Here is a 26,849-nt window from a genome sequence, read left to right as displayed (position 1 = left end):
GGCACAAAATAACCTTTTCTGTGTTTCATGTGTGCTGTGTAGATAGGGGGGCACTGCTTCTGTGGAGTACGGGGTTTATCCCTTAAGACAGCACTCCTGGTACATATACTGCATATCAGGAAGACAATGCACTATCATGCAATTATTTCCTGGGTATGGACAGAGGAAGGAGGGGAATCAAGAAAGAAATTACTGAAAGGATGGACTCAAAAAGCATATAAAAGAAGAGGAAGGTCCATGATTTTCTTTTGGACATGGAATTGCTTCTGAGACTTTTGTGATTAAACAGTACAGAAAGAAAGAAATGTCAGCATTAAATTGTGGTTTGTGGCTGTGGCTTTTCATGAAGGGTGTACTTTAATTTACAGTACATTTCAGAGAAGCTCAGAGAAATAGCGATTAACCCTGTAATGCTGAAGTTTTTATCAACTGTTAGTCACTTCCCCCATATGTATGTTTTTCAAATATATTTTAGTCTTTTTCCTTGGGCTGCCTCCTTCTGTATTATCTTCATAGTTCCTATATGCTTTTCCTGTTCAAACAGTCTTACATTATTTGCAATTGCAGTTACTGCCTGTTCTGCCGCATCCTCACTATGGGTGTCTGAAAATGCCAACAGGCAGAAAACCCTAATGTGTTCCAGCTAGTTTTTCAAGGAGGGCTCTCCCCCCTCCCCACTCCTTTGTTTTTAATTATAGGAAACTAAACCACCACTTGAATACTCCTATGTCTATTTTACAACAATTCTCTACTATCCTTGCAAAAACTGGAATATGCAATAACTTTAGACAGTAAGGAATAAAATTATAGTGCATTGTAGTTAAAAGAATAGAACTTCTAGTTACTCCTTGAAAGCTCCAGAAGCCATCTAAGGAAAATAGTAGCAAGGACAATTCCCGCATTCAAAACTTCAGACCGTTGTTCTCTTGACTGCCAGAAGCCTTTTCACTTATTGATTCTCAGAGCTCTAGACAGATCCACTCTTAAGTATTGGATTTCATTTTGGTGTTATTGCACAAGTGTTTCTTTCATGGAGCTTCTGTGGTGACACTGATTTCGCAAGTTCACACTGAAACCTTAACTTGCAGGATAGTTGCTGAGCCACGTTGCTCTAGAGTGTCCTTGTTCATATGTCCCTCGGTTACAGATTTCACGCTTAATAGCTGTCACCAAACATCTTGTGCTGTTGTATATAGGCAGCATGTTCAGCTCATCATCCCCCTTGAACCTTCAGCAGATGCAACACTTTCGGGTGCTACTGAACCCTGAATGATCCCACACACAACCCTTAACTCTGGCTTGTACTGAACAATTGTCCTATTTATCACTGCGACCCCAGGTTTTAGCCTTGGTTCTAAGCAGGTCATTTTGTGATCTGTTTAGGAATCCCCAGGCCCTTTGAACTTGTTATTTACGATAATTAGGCCACTGCTTATGGTCCTTAGTCTTATTCCACTGGTAACCTTTTGCTGACCACAGAGATCAGAGGCCTCTCACCCAGCTTTTATCCTATATTCCTTTCCTGGATTGCCTTTTCTACCCAGACTTTAGCCTTCCTCAAGCTAGTTGTTTTGGTTTTTTTTTTTTTTCCTTAACACTGACTCTTTGCAGAAATTAACCTAACATTGTTTATAAATTCATTTTTTCCTACTCAGCTTTTCTTCATTGGCTGTGCTGCCAATACAGATGTTCTGCTATGGTTCCATTGTCTGTCCTGTTCAATCATTCCCAGTAGTTCCATTCTGTACTGAAATAATCCTCCAGAATTTGAGAGGAGGAGTAGTAGTTCACTTAATGCTGGCTAGTATTTATGACAGATTTTTTTTCTTTCAGCACTTTTAAGTTTCTAGAAAATGCCCCATTTAGTGAATATTACTGGCCAAATGGGATTTTCATCTGTGTTCCATCTTGACAGGATTAATCGTTAATAATTAAGATAATGGTTAAGATATTCCCAGGAGTGGAGATGAATCAGATACTCTTGTATTTGCTATGAAGTTTTTAAAAGATGTTGCAGAAGAAATGGCTAAATTATGGAGTTTATCAGTAAAGAACCATTAAATATATTCATAATCTGAATAATGGAGGACATGAAGGAATGCAGTTAATAATAGGATGTGTTTGCTTAAGCATTCTTTGGCATTCCTATCACCCTTAATAAATTCTGAATTTTTCCATTATGTTGTTCTTTTATTTCATGTTAGTATAAAAGCACTGAGTGCTTTGTATTGCACTTCTAAGACAAAACGTGTGACATTTTGGGCTTGTGGCTAAAGCACCAGAGGAATCCACAAACACTGTAACCGTGCAGATCTTTAAAGGAAAAAATGTTTTCCAGAACTTCTTCCATGATAGCCAACAGATACTTGAAGTTTTGGCCCTGATTCTCTATCCTGCACTTACATATTTTTTACTGATCTAACAGCAGAAGATTGGTCTAGGGCTTGAGTTGGGAATACTGAAGTTTTAACCCAGCATCTCCTACTTGTCCACCATGTGAGCTTTGGGAGTTACTTATCCTTTCCATGTGTAAAAAATGGTTTATAGTATCTTTCTTTAAGAGGCACTAGTTCTGATAGTTCAATATTAACTGATGCAGAAATTAAAAAAAATACAACTATTATGTAAAAGCTAAGAATAGTCATTCAGTAAAACCAGCTTTTTTGTAAAGGAACTTTTAACCGGTATATTATGTAGCAAGGAGTTTTATCGTTAGAGATAATTTCTAATTAGCTGGGGTATTTGTATGACTCTGTTACTATAGTGTTAGAATAATCAGTTTTTAATGAACTTATATTCACATAGACAGTTGTGTGATAAGGAGGTGCTATAACGTGCATTTTACAAATGAGCTGGGGGAAGGGCGGACTCGGAGAACGTCCCACAGTTTTAGTGAGCACTCAAAAGCATACTTACCTTCAGTTTGGATGGGCGGTGGCATGTTGGATGCAGACCACAGCAGCCTTCCTGTGGTCCTCTTCACCTAGAAGTGATGTCATGTAATCTCTGTCAGACTGACATGACAGCTTAAAATGCTTCCTAGAAAGACTTCAGCTCTGCCTACTGCGAAAACCAATCAAGGCAAATATGAGCATGTGGAGCTGGATCTTGGGAACCAACCATGTCTTGGCTACTCATGGTTTCTGGCAGCTCGGGTATGGAAGAAGCAGAGGCTGAGTTATTCACTCAAGACTGAGCAGGAACACTGGTAAATCAGCAAGTAGAACCCAACTTCTGGATTTGAATCCTAATCAGTGTAACAACTGCCATTCCTGTTTTTGTAGAACTGTATTTAAGGTTAGTCTTCAGTTTGATTTTTCATATACAATAAAACAACAGGAAGCTGATACAAAAATCTTAGAAATGTTTTCTGGGAATATTTCAGGAAACTGATAGATACAAAGAACTGTCAATACATTCAAGAAAAACGTGTCTTGGTCACAATCCTGCAGCAAGTTCTGTGTCAACACATAAGCTGTGTTTATACATAAAGCAGCTCCTCCCCACCACATTATGTACATTTGTGTCTATTGATTTATACTGTATAGTTTCAAATATTTGCCAAAATATTTCACAAGAATGTCCAGAACAAATTGTCAGAAAAAATTACTTGATGAAGGATGCTGCATAACTAATGCCATTCAGTAATTACTAACTGCAATAAACAGAAATCTTTGTAGGCAGATAGTCCTACAAACAATCAGTATAATTAACAAAAATGTAAACAGCATGTTTTTCTTTGTCAAAGTATCAAATATTTGAATGTACTAAAAAAAAAAAAGGGATTCCCTTATTAGCCTATCACAGTGACAATTACACCGTGCTTCTTTACTGTTTGAACTGATTGTTCTTTGTGTCGTTCCCATTCCTCATCTTCTTTGTCCAGATCAAAAGTTTCTGGATAAATGGGAAGCTTGTCTTTTGGGCACTCCTCGTAATAACTTCGAACGTATTTTCCAACAGACCATCCTTTGTATTCCTCGGGCATTTTGCATTCTAGGCCATTGTAGTGAACATTGTAGTGATGCTTCAGCCAGTAGAAAAGATAATGAATGTTGTAATCACATCTCCAAGGATTCTCTCTCAGCCATAGTATTTTCAGAAAGTAAAGATCTTCCAGTACGCCATATTCAAAATTCTGCAAGCTGTTGTTTGATAGATCCAGCTCCTCTAAGTTATTGAGGCCTGAGAAAGCAGCTAGTCAATAGAAAAATAGTTATTGGTACCTTATAAAGATAACTTAGGAAAAAACATGCATAGCTGCAACAGGAAAAACATTTTCATAACTATACATTTATTTTTTTTTTGTCTAAAGGCTACAAAAAAGACTTTTCAAACACTGAACTTTAAAATATGGCTTGTGCCTTGAGAAGTGACATATTGGTATAAATATATTGACATTAGGGGAGTTGTCCTGCTGGTGAAGTTATAAAACACTTAAAGCATGCAAGAGTAGAATAGGGAAAGTGAGGGTGAATGAATGGTTTGCTCGTAGAAGTCTACTGTTATTGTTGTGATACAGAAGTAGAAATATGGAAATTGATTATGTATTAGCGTGCGGGGCTACTAGTTTTTATATGTATGTACGTATTTGTGTGTGTACAACCTTTAAATTAATATTTTAAGATATGGAAGATAATAAACATGGAGCTTCATAATAATGCTTCTGAATCACATTTCAGAGAGCAGTTCATACTTTTTTGCAAGTACACTGTTTCATTTAATGACAGAAGTCTTAATTTAAATAAATTGACTATGTGTAATGTTAAACCTCATAAGTACCATTTTACTGATATTAACACTTTATGCTGCTGTTTAACTTCCAAAATGCTACTAGAGAAGGCTCTTTTTGCTTCAAGCTTTCTATCTTCCTTCTGTCTGCTTTCATAATTTAAAAATGAATACACACAGGCAATAAGCAAATTGCCAAGAAGGCCACTTGACTTCTAGTAACATATAACTTAAGCATGATCATATATAGTGATTTTTAACCCAAAAGAGTTTGTCTATTACTTTATTGTCCAATATAACTTAAAAGTAGCCTCATTATGCGACAAGTTTTCTTAGATTTGGCAAAGATATTTAAAAAAATCATTCAACTATTTAGTGTTTTGGGAAATCATTAACCTTCAGTCTGCAGAATTAAATTTTTGCACTTGGTTGGTTTAGTGTTAAGAAAGGGCAGCTGAAATCAGACTCTCTTCATTGACTTCCATGATGAATGCATTTCAGTGCAAACCTTCACTCTATGAATTGGTGGTACAAAAGGTAAAATATGCATCAACTTCTAGATGTTTAAATCCTTTTCTCCCCACATTTATATCTGATAAAGACATTATCAAAGTTTATAATTAATAAAACACAAATAACTTTTTAATTAATATTAAAAATAATTCTTACCAGGATCAATGTAAGCTATTCCATTACTGTTTAGGTTTAATATCTTCAGTTCACTGACATCTTCAAACTCTTTGTTTTGTAGTTGTCTAATTTTGTTGTTGGACAAATCAAGTTTAACTATATCGGGAGGTATGTTGCCTGGAACTTTCTTTAAATCTTAAAAAATGAAAAAGACATAACTTATGTCAGCTTTAGATTATTCTTACTGCTTAATTATCACAGTTGCACACAGAGTTTTGTCAGTCTAGCATTTTTTCTTGTTTTCTTTCCCTTTTACCCCCACTACTAGTGTCAACATATTTTTTCAACTTCTGAATTTCATTGCTTTGTTCACTTGTATCTTTAAATGTCATGTGAAAATTGTTCTCTTCATTAGTGCCTATAGTAAAGCCTCTTCATGTGTTTTATATTTTTATTTTAATGGAATGGTACTATTAATTTGCATAGGGATAGGGTAGGTAGTGAAGATACTATACTAATAAAAAGTACATGTGAAGGGCTTGATCATTTAAAGAAAAGAAACCGGAGTAATGATATAAAAAAATGTTCATTGGTATGTGAACTTCTTCCATAATCAAATTATAATGTGCTGTCTTAAATCCTTTGTTTTATGTTGCCAAAAAGTAAAATGTTCTAAATTTTATCAGCAACAAAAATGCTAGTTGTTATGATATTTATAGTAACATATATAGTTATAACTATAGTTCTGTAGCTAAAGTTATGTTGTGTTTTAGGAATATTGAAGACTTTATATTTGTTACGATACTTACAGTTATTCTAAGTCCAGGCAGCATAGCGACATTCTGTCTGTCTACTTCTCTATCCTACCTGTATCATTGGCGCTACCAAAGTAGCCGAGCACCTCCCAGTCATCTGTGTACGTATCCGTACAGTGTTCCTTGCAAAAGAGTTACAGAAAGAATGGCTTCTAGTCCAGTAGTGAGGGCACATCCTTGAGCAGTGCAAACTGCGGTTTGAATCCTCTCAGGATAATGTTAATAAAGCTAATCCCCAGGATTATATTTACTCAATGGGTATTCTAATCCTGGGCTGCTATTACAAGAAAGTGAGCAGTATCTCTTATTTGACCGTTTTTGAATGAAAGCAAGTAGTTTCTGGATCTGTGCCGAAATTTATGTTGTCAGTGTACTTCTGAAGTTCTGAAGATGTCTAATTCATCCGGTATTCTTGAGACTAAAACAGTGTATCAGAGTCTTCCTGCTTTATATCTGATTCTGAGCAGAGCTTTGATATTATAAATACAAAAGTACTCCAGTCTGCTCTGGTTGGAGTGCTTCCTGCTTGTGCAGATGTCAAAGTTTCAGAGCCTATTTGTCACCTTATGAATGCAAATAATACTTGAATTTACAGACTTGGAGAGTTTGGCAGTACTAGAAAGCAGATTTTTTCAACTGCTCTTGCGAATACAAATTCTTTTGCAGAAAAGCGAACAGAAGTTACTTCTGGATCCAACTTTTGTTTCTCTTTTTGGTAAAACAGAATCAAGGACATAGGATACTTTCATTCTGAAGTACTGAAAGATCTGGTGTGTCACTGGTCTGATGAGATATAAATAAGCAGTTTTTCAAAAGGGAAAACATACACATGGTTATATGTATTTTTAAGATGTTTCTTTTATGAGCTTTCTGACATTAACTGAAAGCTGCTGACCTGTTGTCACATCTGTCTCCTTAGAGGTACACCGTCCTGCTATGCTGTTTGTCACTGTCCCCTCCATTGTAAATGAATAACGGATTGCAGCTTTTCATGTCATCTTGCAGGTTTGGCAACTGATGCACCTTTTTTCCTATTCTGAAAACTTGTCCATGTGGATTTAGAGAAATTTTTGTGTTTGCCCAGGATTTTGGGTGCGTAATACTCCCATTTCTGATGAAAATGCCAATGAAATTGTGCATCTGCTGCACAGTAATCATATGCAAAGGCACTAAGCACAACGCTTTCATCAAAGATTACCATATGTTCAGAAATCCCAAATGTCTGTGGGATATCTGCATCCAGCTGTTATGCATATGCACAATAGATCTGATACTTCCTAAAAAATACCGAACACACTCAATGTGTCCATGCTAGACATTCAGGAAGTCCTGGAGTGATATACTTTGTTCTTGACCTGAAGGAGGCAGTCTCTGTACCCTCTAGTACACTCATGTAGAGGTTGAAGTAACTTTATTCCTTCATTATTAGTACTAAAGAGAGGAAACCTTTTTTTTTTTTAAAATACCATAAGAGCCTGTAAAATCCCATGAAGAACAGACCACATTGAGTGTTTCTGGGAACTTAGAGAAAAAAGTAACATTTTTCTTGCCAAAAGTTTTGGAGTATATACATGGATTCAGCTTATCTCTTTGATAACCATGAAATGGGGAGAGCTGGAAAGTCAGTCTTTTCTTATATTAAGATTATAATATATGCCTGGGTTTTGTTCAGTAGCACAGTTTACTGGAGACACAAGGTAATAATGATATAATTAAGATCCTGTGAAGGTTAATTAAGACTGTAATCCAATAATTAAGATACTCTCTAAAAGGAAAAGTAAGGTAGATGATATTAAGAAATTAATAAATTTTAGCTAGTAAAAAAGCATAAATCATTAATAAAGAAGATGTAGCAGCTGCATGGTAGAACGAAGAGAAAAGTGAGCCGTAAGAAGAAGAAAAAAATTTAGGAAGGGCAGAAAAAAGTAAAAACGTGGACCATTTTTTGACATATATAGTAGATAAACCATGTAATCAAATACTGCAATCATTAATTCTTTATATTTAGGTATTGTCTCCTTATAGTGACTTCTGAGCTTGTCTCTGGCATTAAGGTCCAAGAAAAAGGGCACAGAGAGTTGTTACATAAATTTAAATCACTGTTAAAGTAAATAGATGTTTAGCAGACACATTGCAAGATACAAGTAGGCAAAATATAGTGCAGTGATCTGGTGTTGCATGCTATGCTTCACAGAAGTTGGGAAAAAATCCTCTCAATTTTGGCTACTTCTAGAAACGCTTTTTATTTCAGATTTGTAACGTTAAAGGATGACTCTCTTCTGAATTGTTTTGTTGTTTGCTTTGTTTCATCATGGGATGAAATGTGGGAAATATTAAGCACAAATAAATGTGCACTTTTGTGTTGATATATGCCCCAGCTGGTTTACCCTTAAGGCTCAGCTGTGGCTTTTAGGAGCCTGAGAAGGATTTAGGAATGGAATGGATCCAAGTGTCTGAAAAACGTTTCTTGAAGGCCTTTCAACTTTGAAATGTCTGCTGGGTGCTGGCAGGAGGAACATGGAGGAGGTATTTCTTTATGAACAAAAGCATACAATTTCTTCCCTTAATAGAAGAAATCTTGCACAGAAAATGTGAGGATGCAATGGCTCTCCCTTGCCATCAGGTCCCTTTGGGCATTGGAAGCACAGCTGGCTGCTCCAGTCCTGCTTCACAGCTCGCTGCTGGCAAAGTTCTTGCTATCTTTGTCTGTGTACACTGAAAAGAAGAAAAGACACTCTGTGCTTTTCTCTATCAGTATGACAATTTCAGCACAGCTGTAATTTGACTGATAAGTATGTTTATAGTTGTAAAATCGGACCCATGAGGTGCTGGTACTTCAGTAACTTAAGTATTTGCTTAATTTCGTTCCTGTTGATTTTTGTTGGATATCTTACATTATATATATTTTATCTGCAAATAATATGTGAATAGACGTAGTGAGGGAGCAAGAATATGAAAATCATTAATTTAGTTATAAGGACAGATACAAACCTTTTCTTTTGCAGTTCAGAGTTGGTACAGGAAACACATACATGTGGCACAAAGAAGAATCAAATTCTGGTTTGGCAGCTTCAGGCTTATCCCGTTTTATGTTTTGGGGGTCCTGCCTGTCCTCTTCACTACATAGCTGTTCAGCTTTTATCTGCTTTAGCTTTTGATTTTTCAGTTCTATTGGGTGCACACACTTGGCATAATTTCCCAAATTCCTGTTTGTTGGAACCTGAAGCATCGTAACAAGAGTTTCTAGTTCACAGTTGCAATGCCAGGGGTTATCATAAAGACGCAGGTAGTTTAGACTGGGTGTATAAATAAAAATCTCCTCGGATAAACTCTTAATTTGGTTATGCTGAAGTAAGAGCGTGGTAAGTTTATTCAAACCAAAAAAAGCCTCGCTCTCAATTTTTGATATATCATTCTGTTGTAAATCCAGACTTTTCAGTACTTCATACTTGGAAAACATATTATTCTTCAATTTACGAATCCTGTTTCTTGCTAGCAGCATGTGTTTTAAATCCTCTGGCCAATCAGGTGCCACAAAAATCAATTTTCTTTCCTGACAATCTAGGTATTTCTCATGAAGATAAGTGTATATGTCACACGGTAGGCCTTGAGCATTGCGCTTAACAGTGCTAGATGCTTTCCTTAAGATGTTCTCCCTTTCATTGTTTCTCAAACTCCTATTCCTTGTCTTCCTACAGTCAGATGCTTTACAAAGAAGAAGCAGTAGTATAATAGTAACTACTTGCATCCTGACATTCAGCTGGCCCCAGTTATTTTCTGTGACAGCTGGAACAGTTGAAATTTTTGGACAGTCTTAATCAGTGTTGTACAGATCTGAGGAGGAACAGCTGGGGTATGTGGGATCCCTGTGTTGGAAGAAAAGCAAAACATTAGAACAGATGAAATAGGTATTTTCATGGAGGCTTGTACATAATATGCAGCATTCAGTCAGATACTCAATCATCACACTACTTGGAGCTTCACAAATACTTTGGAGATTTCATGGTTTGTATCTTTTTTTTTGTTGTTTTTACAGCCTCTGGTCTACTGTTGTGCATTTTGATTAAACATGGGAAACTATATGGATCAATTTCGAACTGATCTTTGTTAGAAGGTTCTTATGTATTCAGAAAAATGGCATCAGGCTGAATCTTCTTTGTATTTAAGTTCATCTTGGAAGATGAGCTTGAAAAAGGAGCTTGAAGCTGTTATTTTCCAGCTTCTCTGGGTGATGACCCACTGGAACACATACAGAGCCAGACCAGGGAAAGTCATCCAGTGCCTATCAAACCCCCAGTTTTAGACTGTGCTCAAGTGTGGACTTGTTTTCAGGTCGAACCCCAATTTATAGTAACTAGCCCTGCTACTACCAAGTGTCTCTCGTGGCCCGTGTCAGGTTGACAAAGTTGGCTGGACTGCTCTGAGAAGGACCCCAAAAAAATCTTTTGCAGGAGTCTGTGTGGCTATATGTCATCTGAGCGTGGGCAGAGTGCAAAGGGAACCTGCAGGTCCTGGCCATGGCCTGCTTCAAACCCCTTCCAGGTCTGGCCATCTGAGGACAGAGAGTACAGACGGGTAAGCCAGGAGCTTTTGCCTTTCCAAGAAAGCCAAATACAATCATTATAAAATCATAGAATGGTTTGAGGTGGAAAAGACCTTGAAGATCATCCAGTTCCAACCCCCTGCCATGGGCAGGAACACTTTCCACTAGGCCAGGTTGCCCGACGCCCCCTCCAACCTGACCTTGAACGCTATTAGGAATTATTAGGAGAAGACAAGGACTGCTCCCTGCAACCATGTCCAAAATCGCCTCAGTATTTTTAGTAATATTTTGTCTTATGTTCCCTCCTGAGTTTCCTGTAGTACTCCTATACATTGCCCGTTTCCTTCCTTTTTAGTGAAGTTTCACCACAAGATTGTGTTTCCCTAGAAACAATCGACTAATATAAGGTAAAAAGCAAAGAAATTTTTTATTTTTAAAAAAATGGTATAGATGAGTTTAAACCACATCGCAACTGTAGGACATTCTCAGTATTTGTGCGGTTCTTACTCATTAGACAGATGGAGCAATAGTGTCTGTGCATGCTATTGCGTCTCTCTGATCCATGTGGGCAGTTGTTAATATTACCTTTGAAAACCCATTGATTAGTTTCTCCATTTTGTCCCTGTAGTTGCCTATCTGCATTCAGATTGTGTTAGTTCACAGTGTGAGTGAGTGTTTGCATGGATGACTTTATCCTGTACATGAAGAAATGAAATTTTATTTGTTACTTTTTGGCAGCTATATGCTAGTCAGTGTAAATTGATCATGTGTTTTAATAACTTGAATTATAACTGGGACCTTCTATGTTGTTTTGAACTGTTCACTGTTCTGGTAATGTGATAGCTCATTATATCCAGGAGAGCTCAGAAACAGAAAAAGTAAGAACTTGGGGGAGGAATGGCAATAAATAATTATGGAAATATTCTTTCCACCTCTTGGGTCTGAACTGGTGTTTATTACATTACATGTATTATAATGCATTACACTGTATTACATTGTGTCTGCTAACTAAATTATACTCAGCTATAATACCAAAGTGAGAAGCTGCTTTCAGTAGCATGTACAGGTTCACACGTAAAATTATAACTGTGTCTCATTTAGGGCTAGGGCAAAAAACATGTAAAAGGTATGTTATTTCTGTGGCTTAGCAGCCTTAAGGATGATTTTAATTGGTTAGGTTCTTTTGAGTTGTGCAATCTCTGTCAGTATTGTCCTACTCTTCAGAAAGGCACTGATTTAGACAGTTTAACAGTGAAGTTACAGTCCCTGTAGAAAAGAATATATAGATCTATTGTACTTCATTGCAATTGAAAACAAGTATTTGGCTTACCATGTGAAAATGTGTTTTTAAAGATTTTTAAAATATATTTATTTTAACTCTATAAACCTTTCATACTGCATTTTCTATATTAGGTATCTGTATCAGGCCTATTTTTTTTCATTTTGGTTTAGACAGATCATTTATTTTTGAAGATTAAATTAAGGCAAAAAGTATTACTATGTTTAGTAGGAGTTTTTGCATCTTTACCTTGGATGCTAGACTAAAAATTTGGCACAAGACTGGGTGAAAGGATGTGTAAGTGTCAGACTTGTGTATTCCATTATTTTGTTAGAATTGTAACTATCTCTGCAAAATGGGAGTTTCTAAAAATAATACACACACAGAAGAGACTGTCTCAGGCAGCTAAATTCTCTGAAATTCCATACCTGCAGACGATAAGCAGGGCTTTTCTTACAACTGGTCTGATTGCTGCGCCTCTACTGAAAAAAATATATATAAATAAAAATATATATATAATCAAACAGTAGTGTCATAATACGTGGGTGGGAGGAACAGGCAAACTTATGTGGAAAACTTACTTCTGGCATTTCCTTATACCAAATTGCTTAATTGGGTACCTCTCTGGTACTTCGGTAACACAAGACAGAAAGCTTGGTTCCTAAGCCAGCCATTAGGTGATGGAATGTAAGAAGAGACATTTCCTCAGGACAGCTGACTTCAACTGTGTATTCTACTTTTGGGGTTTTGTGTTTTCTTCTAAGTAATCTGCTGTAGCCATCGTTTCAGAGAGGATATTGGCCTAGATGGACTGAATATGTAATAGGTATTCTGAAGTTTGTGTCGTACACTGATAATTTGAACTGTTCACCTTTAATATGACATTTTTTTACTTTTTATTTTTCACGTGAAGGTAAGGATTTGCAAAACTTAAATCTCTCTGAATGCCAGGGTTTAAGTCTAAGTACTACAGACTTTTTTCCACAAACGCGAGTTTATACCGAGAAGGAAGATTTTTTTAAAGTGCTGTGGTTATCGGGGTACACAAAAAGTAGAGACTTGTGTTCTTCGGTACTTCGAAAATGGACTCTAGTAGGATTCAGAGACACTCAGTGAAGTTCTCATTGGTTTTGTACAGTGCCAGGGCAAAATGATACATTCTATCTGAATTAATTTTAATAAACAGGCTTCAAAACTTCACTAGTCTGGGGGGAGGGGGTTTTGTTATTTTAAGTTTGGAGTTGTCATCAACAATAAATTTTAATCCTCTATTGTTTCCAAGTTCCTTTATTCCTTCATTTAGTAGTACACTTGGGCTCTAAAAATGTCTCACTAGATTTCTAGATATTGTGAAAGCCTTTATTTGAAAGGTGTCTAAATATACAATCACCATTATATATTTGTCCATTCTTTTTCCTTGAACATTTTGAGTTTTATTTTGCCTACATAATTCTCTTTAATGTTTTTTCATTGATGTTCTCTGATGGAGAAATAATGTTTGACTATGCTTTAATTAATAATTTCTTAGAAACGACATTGATATGTGCAATTTTTTCTAATATATAATCGATTTTAAAAGAAAAACTATTTTTTTTTAGAAATTATGATTCTTAATAGATTTGTATTATGTGTACATCCCTTTATAGGCTATTTATAGTGTTAAGTATATAAACAAATAATTAGGTATAGTTTAGTTGTCTTTGGAGTGAAACGTACGTCCATGGGTCTAGCCCAGAAGCACACCAGGATTTACACTCAAGGTTTAAAAATTACCATGGATAGACTACAGCTTATGAACTTCATACAAAAATGGCATGATTGTCAACTTAGAGAGGCAAGAGTTGCAGAAGAATCATGAGGTTCTAATTTATAATCCTCTGTTTTGTTTCTGCTTTACATATATCTTCATCTCTGTCCCATGTTGATGTTAGCTTTATTGCCAAATACCCTGTTCTCACCATTTTCACAGATTATATAATTGTCTTTGCTATAACAACTACAAGGAAAGGATAAAGATATATTATATTATGCAGTTCTTTCAGTAACATTGTAGAATCTTCTTGCTATATGATATTATAATTACAGTGTAATATTTAGAGGTTTTGTATGCTTCTCAAGGATCGTGTTGATTGTAGGTTCCTGCACGAAGGCAATGAGTTAAAGAGGCCCAGGGCTTGCCAAATTGCGAAGTCCCAAACGCTGTTTCATAACTGTCCGTTCTGTTTGGTTGTTAGCATGCGTGCTAATATACATTTGGTACATACCAGCAAGTGCCTTCCTAGGTGATGCCAGAGATAGCAGGGACTTGCTCATTGCACTCTTGCCAATACAGCCTAGTATGCGGTTGGCCACCTTTTCAGAAGCACACACTGCTGATGTACGTTGAAGTTGTTATTGATCAGAACTCTCAGGTCAGCGTGTGAAGTAGCTGCTTTCTGTCCAGTATCTGGTGCATGGGGTTATTCCATCCCAGGTGCAGGACTTGGCATGCCTTTGTTGAACTTCATAAAGTTTCTGTCAGCCCATTTTTCCAGACTAAATCTCTCTGAATAGCAGTTCTAGGCTCCACTGTATTGACACTCACTCCCCCCCCCCCCCCCCGTTTGGAATCATTTGTGAATTTGCTGAAAATGTACTCTGTTCCTAACATTTTAACAGTACTGGCCCCCATATTGACCCTTTAGGGATGCCAGTAGCCACAGGCCACCAATGGGACTTAGCTCCTTTGGTGACAACCCTTTGGCCTGGTAGTCCAGACAAATTTTCCCTCACCTTGAAGTCCACTTGTCCAGCCTTTATTTTACCAATTTGGCTGTCAAGGATACTGTGGCCTGTTACTGAAATCAAGGTACAGAACAGCTGCTTTTCTCCCCTTATCCATAGAACCAGTAATTTCATCATAGAAAACTATCACCTTAGTGAGGAATACTTTGCCGTTGGTAAATCCACACTGGCTGTTTGCTGCCGCTTTTTCATCCTTCATGTGCTTGGACAGGGCTTCAAGGAGGATTTGCTACATAACCTTCCCAGGGACTCAGGTGAGGCTGACTGGCCTGTAATTTCCTGGATCCTCCTTCTTCCATTTCCTGAAGATGGATGTGACATTTCTTGCCTTCCAATCATCAGGAATTTCTTCTGATTGCCATGACCTTTCAAAAATGAGTGAGGCCTCTCAGTGACGGGAGCCAGCTTTCTTAGTACTCTTGGATGCATCCTGTCTCGTTGCATTTCCTCAGATGATCCCTGACATTATCCTCTTCTACCATGGTATTGCTTCACTCCCACAGACTCTTCTAGTAGTCTCCTGGGAGGCCTTAAGACAAGCTTTAGCAGTAAAAATGGAGGCAAAAAAGTCATTGACTACCTCGGCCTTGAAGATCAACCAGCTCTCCTGGGCCCCTTTGACCCCCAGGGCTGTCTACCATGAGATCCTGTTAAGCAGATCCCTAAACAATCCAAAATCGGCTCTGAAGTTCAGCCTTTTTTTCTACAGTTTGTCCAATTTTCTTCTCTCAGGATTTTAAACTCATTGTTTTCGTGGTTTCGTTAACCAAAGCCACTCGTTCTTCACATCCTCTACCAGTTTTTCCTTGTTTGTGAAACAAGTCCAGAACAATTGACTTCCCTAGACCACTTGTCAGTCACCTGGATCAAGAAATTGTCTCCAAAACACTCTAGAAGTTTCCTGAATTGGTTGCACCCAGCCATGTTGTTCTTCCAGCAGGTATCAGAGTGGTTAAATTCTCTTGTGGGTAACCAGGATGGGCAGTTGTAGGGCTTCCTTCGGATGCCCAAAGAAGGTTTCATCTACCTTCTGTTTTTTTGATCAAGCAGTCTGTAGCAGATACCTAGCACAATGTAATCCTTATAGGCCTAGCCTCTAATCCTTACAAATAAGCTCTCGACTGACTTGCCACCCATTCCAGTGCAAAGCTCCAGGCATTTGGGCATAACTTTGCGTAGAGTGCAACCTGTCCTCACCTTCCTAGGCTGTCATTCCTAAATATTATGTAACCAGTCAGTGCAGCCTTCCAGTTGTGTGTACCTTTGCACCTCTGTAGTCCCAGTGAAATGATAGCTGTGCACCTGTGCGTGGACTTTGATCCCTACTGGTTGATTCCCATCCTCCCACCACTTCCTATGCCTTCAGTTTTCTTCAGGTTATGGTTATCTTCCATCAACATACCTATTTTTACTGATATTACCTTTCTCAAATCCTTTGTTGCATGAATATATTTCAAAAGCACGAACTGTCCTCTTTAAAGTTGATTGGTATTGAATTTCCAACTATCTTGCTGATAACTGAAATAGTAAAAGGGTGACCACAACATGGCAAAAGACACTCAACTATTACATTTCCATATATATGTGCTGCCTTTTTGCCTTTCTATTATATTGACAGTTATTGTGATACAGTCTTCATACTAGGAGATTTGTTTCTACTGGAATATATATTCTAATGGAATGAGATATAGAACAATATAGGTAATACCACTTTTGCAGGTCAATAGAACATGGAAGCCTTTTAATTACTGAAGTCTAATGTTCCACCTAGAGGGCAGAACTAAACAGGAAGCGTTTTGTAAATGATAGTACTGGTTAGAGAGGCATACCAGAGTTTATGGAGAAAACGCACCAGTGGTTTTAGATACAAGGATTGGCTCACAAGAGTCTTGGTTTAGCAAAATAGGTAAATATGTGCTAACCTTCAATCATGTGGAAAGCCCCCTGTGCTCTGTAGGACAGTGTAGTGTATAATGTTTCCTTGAATTGGAATGTTAAATTACCATACTTCACGCGAGTAACAGTAGCATCATGTGTCTCTCAGTATTCTACTTTGAGGCTCACAAAGAAAATGGCTGTGATGTATAAAAATTATTATGATTTAAAGATTCTTATTCATATTTTTCCCCTGTCACTCTGCATAAAAATACAAGGTAAATTAATATAAATATAATTTTAACATACTTCTGGAATTCTTTTTTTTTATTATTCAAGATGAATCGATGAGACTCATATCAGAAGTTTGCAGAGCTCTTCTCTATTTAAATTTGTCATATACAGATATTACTAATGGAACACTAAAGCTATTGTCAAGGTAAAATGAAAACAAAATACGAAAGAATATGCTAGTCAAAAATTTCTTGGGCATGTCCAGTTACTCATGGCGATGTAAGAAGTTTGCAAGTTAGGTATGTTCTTAAAAATTTATTTTTGCAAGAGAGGATTATGGATAGGTGTATGGTGTGAGCCAAGGCCTTGTGGGACAACTGCAAAACAATAACTGCCATTCCTGCTTTAGATGTGTCCCTCCACGAGACTCGAAGACTGCCTGGTAGGTAGAATTGCAGCATTAAAAGCTGCCATAAAGGAAAAGAGGCATGCTGGTCCACAAAGCTGTATGAAGATTTGAAGATAGCTGTACATTGTTTTGCTGTCCTATGAGGAAAACTAATGACGCCTTTTCAGCAGCGGTTACACAAAGTCCAGAAACATGTTTTTTGTTGGCATTCGCATAATACATTTTGACTTTGGTTTTCCTTAGTCTATAATGCCATATCCTCATAAAACTACTGTTTGTTTTGGCATTTTTTTCCATTTAGTGTCTCCAATCTTAACACGCATCTCTTCAATATTATTTTTATCGTGACCTGTGTTTTCTCCATGTTGGCTGATATTTTGTCTTTTCAAATTTCTGTATACTTATGTTGAAGTTTGGAACAGCTGTTCTATAGCTAATCTCAGCTCATGTTGTTCTGGTTACCTGAGCATGTTGTTGCCTTCAAAAGTCAGAATTGTTCATTTCTTTTGATGGGTAAATAGCACGTACCCAAGAAAGAATTCTCCAGAGTAGGTGAACCTTTTGATGCAATGAAATGTTTAAAACAAAAAGAAAATCTCTGCACTGACAAAATATATTTTGCAGTAAACTTGTACTTCGTTAATAAATTTTCCCAGTCACACATGATGCTTCTGGTTTGAAACCATGAGATACCACTGTTTTTATTGACAATTTTTGGACAAAAAGCAAAGCTCATTGTTTCTGAGATTATGAAGATGTACAAAAAGTTGCTGTCCTATGAAGATTTTGATAGCAGACAAATTTCACAAACATTTTACAAGCCATCTCAAAAGCATTAGCTCACCACAGGTCCTGTGTAATAAAGTGACTAATACAAAGTTCTCAGAGGTGGCAGTATTGCATTTCATAATGCTGCATGTGAATTTTGCTATTGTATATCAGAGATCCGTTATTGGAACAAGGAGCAAGTGAAGTGTAGGCTGAGTGTGCTCAAAACTGTTTGGTCATTTTTGATTCTCTTCTACTGTTCCATATGAGCATTTTGACCTCTGTATTACACAACACACATAATCAGCACCAATTTCCCTCTGAAAAGGTCTGTCGCGTGTGGTAGACGTGAATATTGTCTATCAGGAATAAATGTCAGAAGGTTAATTAATTGGAATTAATTGAAAAAACATAACAGAATTCCTGCAGAATTTAGCTGTAACACAAAACAAGGATTTTTAGTAGTCCATGTGCTCGAGCTTAAGTTTTAAGAAAGCTGTCCCTTTAAAAATGTCAGAAGAAGGCATGTGCTAAAATTCCCGGGTCATAAATATGGGTCATATGACCTGTAAAGACAATCAGTGTCTCTTCAAAAGTATTGGAAGGTTTTGATCACAGTCTTCAAAAAGGCTTCCCTGTGCCTTAAGTTGTGCAGCCTTGTAGCAACGTATACTTTAAAAAGACTGAGAACTATCAGAGTATAAACAACGCTTTCTTAATTTATTATCTATTTTGTCAGATAAGTTTGGAAGTGTACTCTCTCTGAGTTTGGTTTTCCCCACTCATTTCTGTGGAATATGTCACTAAAATGCAAAAAGGCTTATGCTTCTACAAAAAAGGATACTTTTATTTCTGTATTTAATATGAATTAAATGTTTCCATCTAAAAAAAATGCACCATAAATACATGCCTTTATATTCTAATATCTGGTTCTGGTGCATGTTGTGTGTCTTTTTTTTTCTTTTTTTTTCATTAAATGTAATCTTACATTTAATTTAATATTTTTCTAGGATCCTTTTTTATACAATAACATTCTTTTCCAGCTTCCTATCTCTTTTTTTTTTTTTTTTTTGGTGTTCAGTTCAAGTTAGCATATTTCCCCACTCTATATTCAAAGTATAAACTCAGTTCCAAAAATGTATTCAACTCCTCAAGCAGTCAGCTCCTCAGTGGGTGTTCCCATCTTTCTTCAAAATGCCTACTTTTGCTGACTTGCAGAACTGCGTGACTATAGCCCTACAACTAAATGTCTACCAGAGCAATAGGTCCTAATTCTAGGTTTTAATTTTCTGTGTGCTTTCATTTGTGGTGCTTGTGGCAATTGTTATTTATTCCAGTTAGAAATGTAGATTGGTAAAATGAATAGTTTTCAGTATGTTATAACCCAAAGATGCAGATGGAAACTTAAGTGTATTCAGAATATAGATTTTTGCTTTTAGAGACTGCTGTTGATTAACATTTTCCACTTACACAGTTGGCTTTCTTTCAACTAATGTTTAGTATAAAGAAATGTTTTCCAAAAGAACTGATCAAAATCTAACACTGGATGATTCCCTTTTGGATAATTCCCTTTTGCATCTCTTTCAATTTTTCAGATTCTTTTAATAGTACTCTTGTAAATAATTATATGACTTGAGAAACTCTAACTGTACATTTATGCTTTTAATGTCCTGTGATAGAGTTCTGGTTTTCATTTCCAGCAGGCGCTGCTTGTAAAATCAAGGGCAAAGACAGTCCAGCAAACTTATTCTGAAAAGTCTATTAGCTTTCAAAGTATGCACACAAAAATCCCAGTTAATTAAAAAAGCGTGCTCTTGCAGTTATTTGAGATAACTTTAAAATGATACTGTTTTCGTATGGTGAAATATATTGTGTGATAGTGCTATTCCCCAGTAATTTGCAATACAAGGAGCAGAGGAAAAAGTACAGCAGAAGAAAGGGACTTCCAAATTTCAGAAAGGAGATAATTCTACTTCATATCAAACATCTTTTCTTTGCAGCAATTTTCAGAATACTTTAACTATGGTATTTTATGTTCTTTTGATTCTGTAACATACCCTTGTAACAATCTGCTCTTTGTTTTGGTTTTTTTTTGTTGTTGGTTTGTTGTTTTGGTTTTTTTTTTTTTTTTTGCAAAGCAGCTTCCCCAATTTACAGTATCTGAGTTTAGCTCACTGCAGAAAATTCAGAGACAAAGGTTTACTGTACCTGGGCTCTGGAAAAGGCTGTCACAAGCTCATCTATTTGGACCTTTCAGGTTGCATTCAGGTTTGTAGTTCACGTCTTTCTTTCATTCTGTGAAGAAGAGAATCCTTCATATGACTGGCTGCATCCTGCATTCATGGTATACTGAAGTAGAACAAGCACTGCAGCAGACTTCCAGGGTTTTGAATTACACGACTACAGCTGTTTAAATTTTACTAAGGAATAATAGCACTATAGGTTTGGATTACTTCCAACAAACTGTCAGATCTATAAACAGCTAGTACTTACTGCATAATGAGAACAAGGCTTGCTTTTTGTAGCCATAAATAGACTAATTCTATGTCATGATTAGTTAGGATTTTAAATCAGAAGCTTTGAAAATGCAGTTTTTACTAAGATATCCAAAAAAAACCCCAAAACAACACACCACCCTGCACTGGAAAAATAAGAATTTACATTTGATTTCCTGAGAAGGAAATTAATTAAAAAGTGAATTTTTGTTACTACTTTATAGTGGTTTAACATATGAAATAGTATTTATAACTGCATTCTAAAAATAGTTAATGTTTTGGATTATTTTAGTCTCCTACTAAACTTCTAAGGAAAACCAAGGTTTTAGGTTCTGGTACTATTTTAGAAACTTTTAAATGCATACTGTATCTTGAAACATACTTGAAAAGCAATACAAAATGCCAAACTGTAAAGCAATAGAAGTCTGACAATGTTTTCATAAAGACTCCCACATATTTTTCTTTATACACTGAGCAGATTCTCCAAATTACAAAATACATGTGGAAAGATAAAGAGATGGAGTCTGAGGAATACAACGGTTTAACTTCCCATCTAACAAAAGCTTTTCAGAACCAGGGATGAAGGCAGATAGGGCAACAGTCTTGTTCTGACTGCTCTTTGAGTGAGTGTCTGTTTCTTATTCTTGAGAATCACGCTGAGCCTATTGTGCGGTGAGAGTGTGAAATTTGCAATGAGGGCTGAGGTTAGAGGAAAATTAAGAACTACCTACCTCTGAGTTACTTTTTCAAAATGCCAGTAATTGGTTATTTTTTCCCAAACCAACATTCCTGCTTGTTCAGAAGTATAATCATGAGCTGCAATGATCTGCCTCTAGAAAGCATGACTGAAGAGGAGTCAGAGAAAAGTCATCATCATCGAACTGGGAAAGCCACGATCCTCCCCTTTCCAGAGGAAAATGGGTTTGCTCACCAGTGTATTTGAGAACTCTGAAAGGGATTCCACAGCTTCCTCCATTTTGGGTTTCCCCACGATTCTGGAACAGCGCTTAATGATTATGGCTGAGTACTTAAGTAAACAGTTAAAACCAAAAGAGCATCAAATTGCATCACTGTTGCAGAAAGCATTTTAATAAGATAGAATTCTTTTTTTTTTTTTTTTTCCCCTCATTGGATGAACTAAACCAAAGGGAACTTCTGTAAGGCTAATGTTCCAGAATTAGTTAGAAAAATGTAGTGAAGCTATAGTATAAACATTTAAATTATGCTAATAAGTGTTATATAGAACAGAATATTTATTCTATTGAATAAATATTTTTCCTGTTTTTTCATGTTTCCTGGTTTTCCTTCATTTTAACGTTACAGTTCTTCTTACATGAGTTCTTATATTACCATTACTACTGTAGGATTTGAACGTCTATTTAGAAAGCCCATCTGTGAAATGGGTGATTATGCTAATGATTTTGCGAGTGGCAACTTGAGGGCTAGGGCGTTTGAATAGCTTGTTAAAACATAGTTAGGCAGAAAACTCTGAATTAAGCACTCTAGTCCGCTTTCATAAAACAAGGCAACCTTTCCTTTGGCTTTTATATTAATACATGGTAATAATACTGACTGAATTGTAGGTATGGGGTTTTGCATAAAATCTCAGTAATTAAGGTTGTGGTAAATATTTTCATTAGTGAGTGTCAAGATATTTTCATAAAAATATATGCTCAAAAGGTGTCCTATTACGTCATTGATATTCTCAGAGAATTACCTAGAAAGCATAAGATTTCTTTGTCCTGCTTCTGAAGCTGAACAGTATAGGTGGAAAATTTTCTGCTATTAGACACAAAACTGAAAAGATGGAAGGTTATAAAGCAATTGCATGTTATTTACCGACGTATTAGATTGAGATTATACAACTAGAACAGTTTGGTGAGAGATATTTTCAGTTAAATTAGAAACATGGAGATTTGCAAAGAAATTGACTTTTTATTTTTGGTGCCGACATCTATGACTGATTTTCAGACTGGAGCTATTCTGGCCCAAAATGTGGTAGAGCGGTCTATCAATTGCTGTAGTTTACAACAGCTGGATAAGAGATCACAAGCCACTGGGAAGAATAAATTTGACCCTTTCATTTCTTGACATCCTGCAGCGTTTGTGGGGATGTCAGAGGAGCTATTGGCAAATGTATAGGCTTCACCGGTTTTCACCATCTGATTTCCTCCTGCTGTGGCTTCATTGGGAGAGTTCTTATTTTGGCAGCTACTATCAAATTCTGGCTTTTTCAGACATATGAAGCAGCAAAAAGGGGCCGTCACTTGGGGAGAAAAATCTGAGCTGTGTTCTTTATTTATTGAAGAGGAGTCATTGTTTACATTTCCTGAGTACAAACTCGTGTAACAGAAGAACACTTTATTATAAATTACACACGCACTATTCTATAATTTTAGAAATACACTAATTCAGGATTATGTTAATATAAGATATTTTTGGGCAGTGGAAAATTAAAAGAAAAATAACATGTGGAGGCAAGCCACCAATGCAATGTGCCAAACATCTGAAAGGATGTCACAATTTGTTTTATCATTCTTGACGAACACAGAATAAAAAAAAATATAGCCCCTTGTGCACCACAAGAGTACTTCCTCCACCCTGAACACTGATTTTCAAGTTTCTGTACTCACAGTGCATTGATAATACTAGAATCATAGAACAGTGTTTCTTCAAAATCCCTCCTGAGCTGCAGACAGCGTTCTGCCTTGCAGGGTGGATACCATAGATGCAATTAGTTCAGGGGGAGAAAAAAGGAATTTTAAAGCAGTACCGTATGTGTAGCAAATAAGTCCAAACCTGAATAAAAATTCTGTGTATTCCTATTCCTAACATTGATTCATGGGTCAAGCCGTTCACTCTTGAGGTAATCTATTAAACCTTGAAATTCCAAGTGAGTTGAGAAAACAACTGTTTTACTAAAATGTGCACAAAATTTCATATTTCTACACCTTGTCTTCAAGAGTGCCTGAAGTTGCATAGATAATTCATAGGGGCTTTAGGAAAGAAATTTAAGACTAAGATTTCTTTGTTCTAGGAATAAAGAAAAATAAGACAAATACATATGATAAGGCAGTAGCATCTAAATGTTGACTAATTTAGTTGAATCTTATCTGAAGGCATGTTTCACACTGGAACTTTCTCAACCTGATGCCTGAGATCCATTATCCAGCTTTAAGTTAAAAAAGAGTTCAAGTAAAAAAAAATCTGAAACAATCTGTGCAGGGGTATTATTAGCTGCTTCAGTATAATTGCTTTTGGCTTGCATGGAGGAAAACACTAAATTGCTGCTATTTGTGGTATCAAATGGCTATGTTAAGCAAACAGTGTTTTTCCAGACAAAGAGATTAAAAGTCCTTTAGACTGCAGTTAACGTTATGCAATCATTAGTGAATTCCAGAAACAGATATGCAACTTCTGTTCCTTGACATGTTGGGTTTGATTTGATTACCTGTTACTTATTATCTATCCTTTTGAGAATGGGATTTTCACTTAATTTTAGCTATCCAACCTAAGGTAGTGCTTAGACAATTACCTTAATTTGGCTATATAACAATTAGAGAGGGAGACAGGTCTCCAGAGGTGATTCAGACTTTTTCAGGTCTGACCTGTCTTGGGATCTTTCTTGTTCTTTGTTTGCTATACAGAGTTCCCAGGTTTCATAATTGTCTAACACAGACAGCTCAGTTATATTCCTAATTTCAGTGGCTTAAACAAAGGCTTTAGCATTTGCAGTCTGTTTCTAAAATCATCATCAAAATTATTGGCACTTCCTTGATTTAGCATTTTTCCTACCTATTTTCCTGATTTTGAAGTCATCTCAACTGTGATTCCTCATCTATAATTATCAGACCAACCTGTAAGCCTCACAAATATTTATCTTACTGCTCGGTTGAATGGCTAACATGTGCAAAGACAAGAGCTTAAAAATAGGCTCCTAAGTCCACATTTAGTTTTTTTCACTGATATTTTTAAAATCTTGGCCAAAGCCACAAGTAATGTAACGTAACTAGGATCCATCAGTAATTTTATTTGCATCTGAATTTTAGGTACCTAGACACGGGGGATCTTGTATTCCTACTCTGTATCTAGCTATGACCACCAACCTCAGTAGGTCCTCTTAACAGCTGTCAGTGTGTTCACGGTAAAAAAGGAATCCCCAAAACAATTGGCAGCAGGCCCCAATTAAGCTCCATACCTTCCTTTGATTAGCAGTCATAGGAGTGAGTTGTTGGTTACAATGGATGCATGCATTTGAACTGAGTCTTACAAATCTCTTCAGTTTGAACTGTAAGCATAGCTGAGTATGCCATGTTCTGCACTGGCTCAGCCTCTGAGTGACTGTTCCTTGGGAGCAGAGTTATTCCTTCTCATTATAGCAAATCTGCTCAGCAGTTACCTGGGAAATCCTACTGTCATAATGGCTAAAGTGTACTCAAACTGCTAAACAAACTGTGGCTGATTTTTTAGAAGAGTGAAAACCTCAGCCTGCTTTTGAAAAGGCATCATGCTCGGTTACAATGGACAGTGTTATTGCCATGTATTACAAAAAACTGCATGATGTAACATACCCTCTCTTCTATTGGGAATGGTTTGCTCTTTGTAGTATACTGGCCAGGAACAAGACTCAATTACAAGAACTTCAGCTCTCAAAGTGAAATTTCCAGGGGGTGATTTCTTTAACATACTAAACTAGTTGGTGCGTGTTGTAGAAATGTGCTGTTTTCTGCTGTTGTGCTGCTCAAGAGCCCACAATGAGGAGGTCTGTTGCAGGGTTAGGTAAACTTTTACTTGAATGAATTGGTCATGCCACGTTAAAGCAATTAGTGCGTCTGGACCAGCAGAGGATGGAGATTTCCCAATAGCTCTCTCAGACAGCTGCTTGTGTGACTGGAGGTTTTGTGTTGAGGAAACTGGAGATAGGATAACATTGTCCTATGTTACATATACCAATAGTGAGTAAAACCATAAAATTTGGACAACCGCATTTCATATTCTGTCCTGAAAACTAGCACCCATCTTTCCATGCTGACTTTTTACCTTCTGGCGATCACTACTGGTTGAAAAGAGGGTTGCCTTTGCCCTAATAGCTCAGCACTAGTACTGGTTGTTTTGCAATCATTTGGGGTAGGCAAATCCAACCTACCCATGCTGATGGGCGAGATCTGCAGTACTATCTGCAGATTCTCATTGATGTGTTACCTGCATCAACCACATTCCCAAAGTCATGGTGTTCTTTTGTCCAGCAGACATGTCTCAGTTGGAGGGGGTGTGAGAGCCTGGAGCGCACCCACAGGCTCTACATGCTGACCAGCATGTCGTTACAAGCTGGTTGTCTTCCTGTATAATCCTTTTGTACAGCCTTCCTTCCTGCCCCCCAAGATTTGGCTCTTTTTCTTTCTTCAGCTCTTTCTTTATATTGTAAAGAGGAGCTGTTTTCACCAGAGCCTGATTCAGGGTTACACAGCTACACCATATCATACCTGACCTTGACCACAGGCAGCTGACAGAGAGGAGTTTGTAGAATCCTAGAATGGTTTGGGTTGGAAGGGACCTTAAAGATCATCTAGTTTCACCCCCCCTGCCATGGGCCGGGACACTTCCCCTTAGACCAGGTTGCTCAAAGTCCCATCCAACCTGTCCTTGAACACCTCCAGGGATGGGGCCTCCACAACTTCTCTGGGTGACATATGTCAGTGCCTCACCACCCTCAGAGTAAAGAATTTCTTCCTAATATCTAATCTAAATCTACCCTCTTTCAGTTTAAACTCCTATTTGATGGGATTTATATCACCATTCATTACCTGTAAAATATTTTCTATAGTTATTTTGATGTTAGGGTTTTCACTCTGTTATTTTGCAGGCTGTTACGGACCCACTGTAGGAAAAGCATTCATGCTACACTTGCCCTGAGCTTAAAACCCATTGGACTATTTGCATCCACTGTGCTAACAGTGCCAGTGTGTGTCATCAGCCACACCGTATTCTGCCTGGCTGGACATGAGACCTGCACAGACACTTTAAGCCTAAGAACACATCTGACAGACGTGTAGCCCATTCCCCTCTAGTGCTGACACCCCCTACACACACACAAGGGAAAAAGTGTAAAGACTGCCACAATCCCTTAAAAAGGAGAGACAAGACATTTAACATTCAAATATTTAAAACAATTTAGAAAGAATCTGTTTAAAAGGCCACTCCAGCCTGAAAATAGGGAGCAAGCCAACCTGGCCCTAAGTTAAAAGATGAGGCATTACACCAGAAAAGAAAAGACGGTCTGCCTTGA

General features: G+C 37.1%; 2 protein-coding genes across 2 annotated transcripts in view; one reads left to right on the top strand and one right to left on the bottom strand.

Annotated features, from left to right (window-relative positions):
• Positions 1-26,849, top strand: part of FBXL13 (F-box and leucine rich repeat protein 13) — a gene marked incomplete at both ends in the record, with an annotated part of 85,143 nt that overhangs the window by 27,417 nt on the left and 30,877 nt on the right. The window contains 3 exon segments of the mRNA XM_082496731.1: positions 12,912-12,962; positions 16,997-17,096; positions 20,210-20,336. Of these exon segments, the coding sequence (XP_082352857.1) occupies positions 12,912-12,962; positions 16,997-17,096; positions 20,210-20,336 (278 nt within the window).
• LRRC17 (leucine rich repeat containing 17) lies at positions 3,794-9,924 on the bottom strand (the record flags this gene model as incomplete). Its single annotated transcript, XM_082482606.1, has 3 exons — positions 3,794-4,197; positions 5,401-5,556; positions 9,168-9,924. The coding sequence occupies 3 exons, from the start codon at positions 9,922-9,924 to the stop codon at positions 3,794-3,796; spliced, it is 1,317 nt and encodes a 438-aa protein (XP_082338732.1).

Source organism: Vanellus vanellus, assembly GCF_965231255.1.
Source record: "Vanellus vanellus genome assembly, chromosome: 1".
Lineage (NCBI taxonomy): Eukaryota > Metazoa > Chordata > Aves > Charadriiformes > Charadriidae > Vanellus > Vanellus vanellus.
The sequence above is the reverse complement of the archived record's forward strand: the minus strand, read 5'-3'. Positions and strand labels throughout refer to the sequence as shown.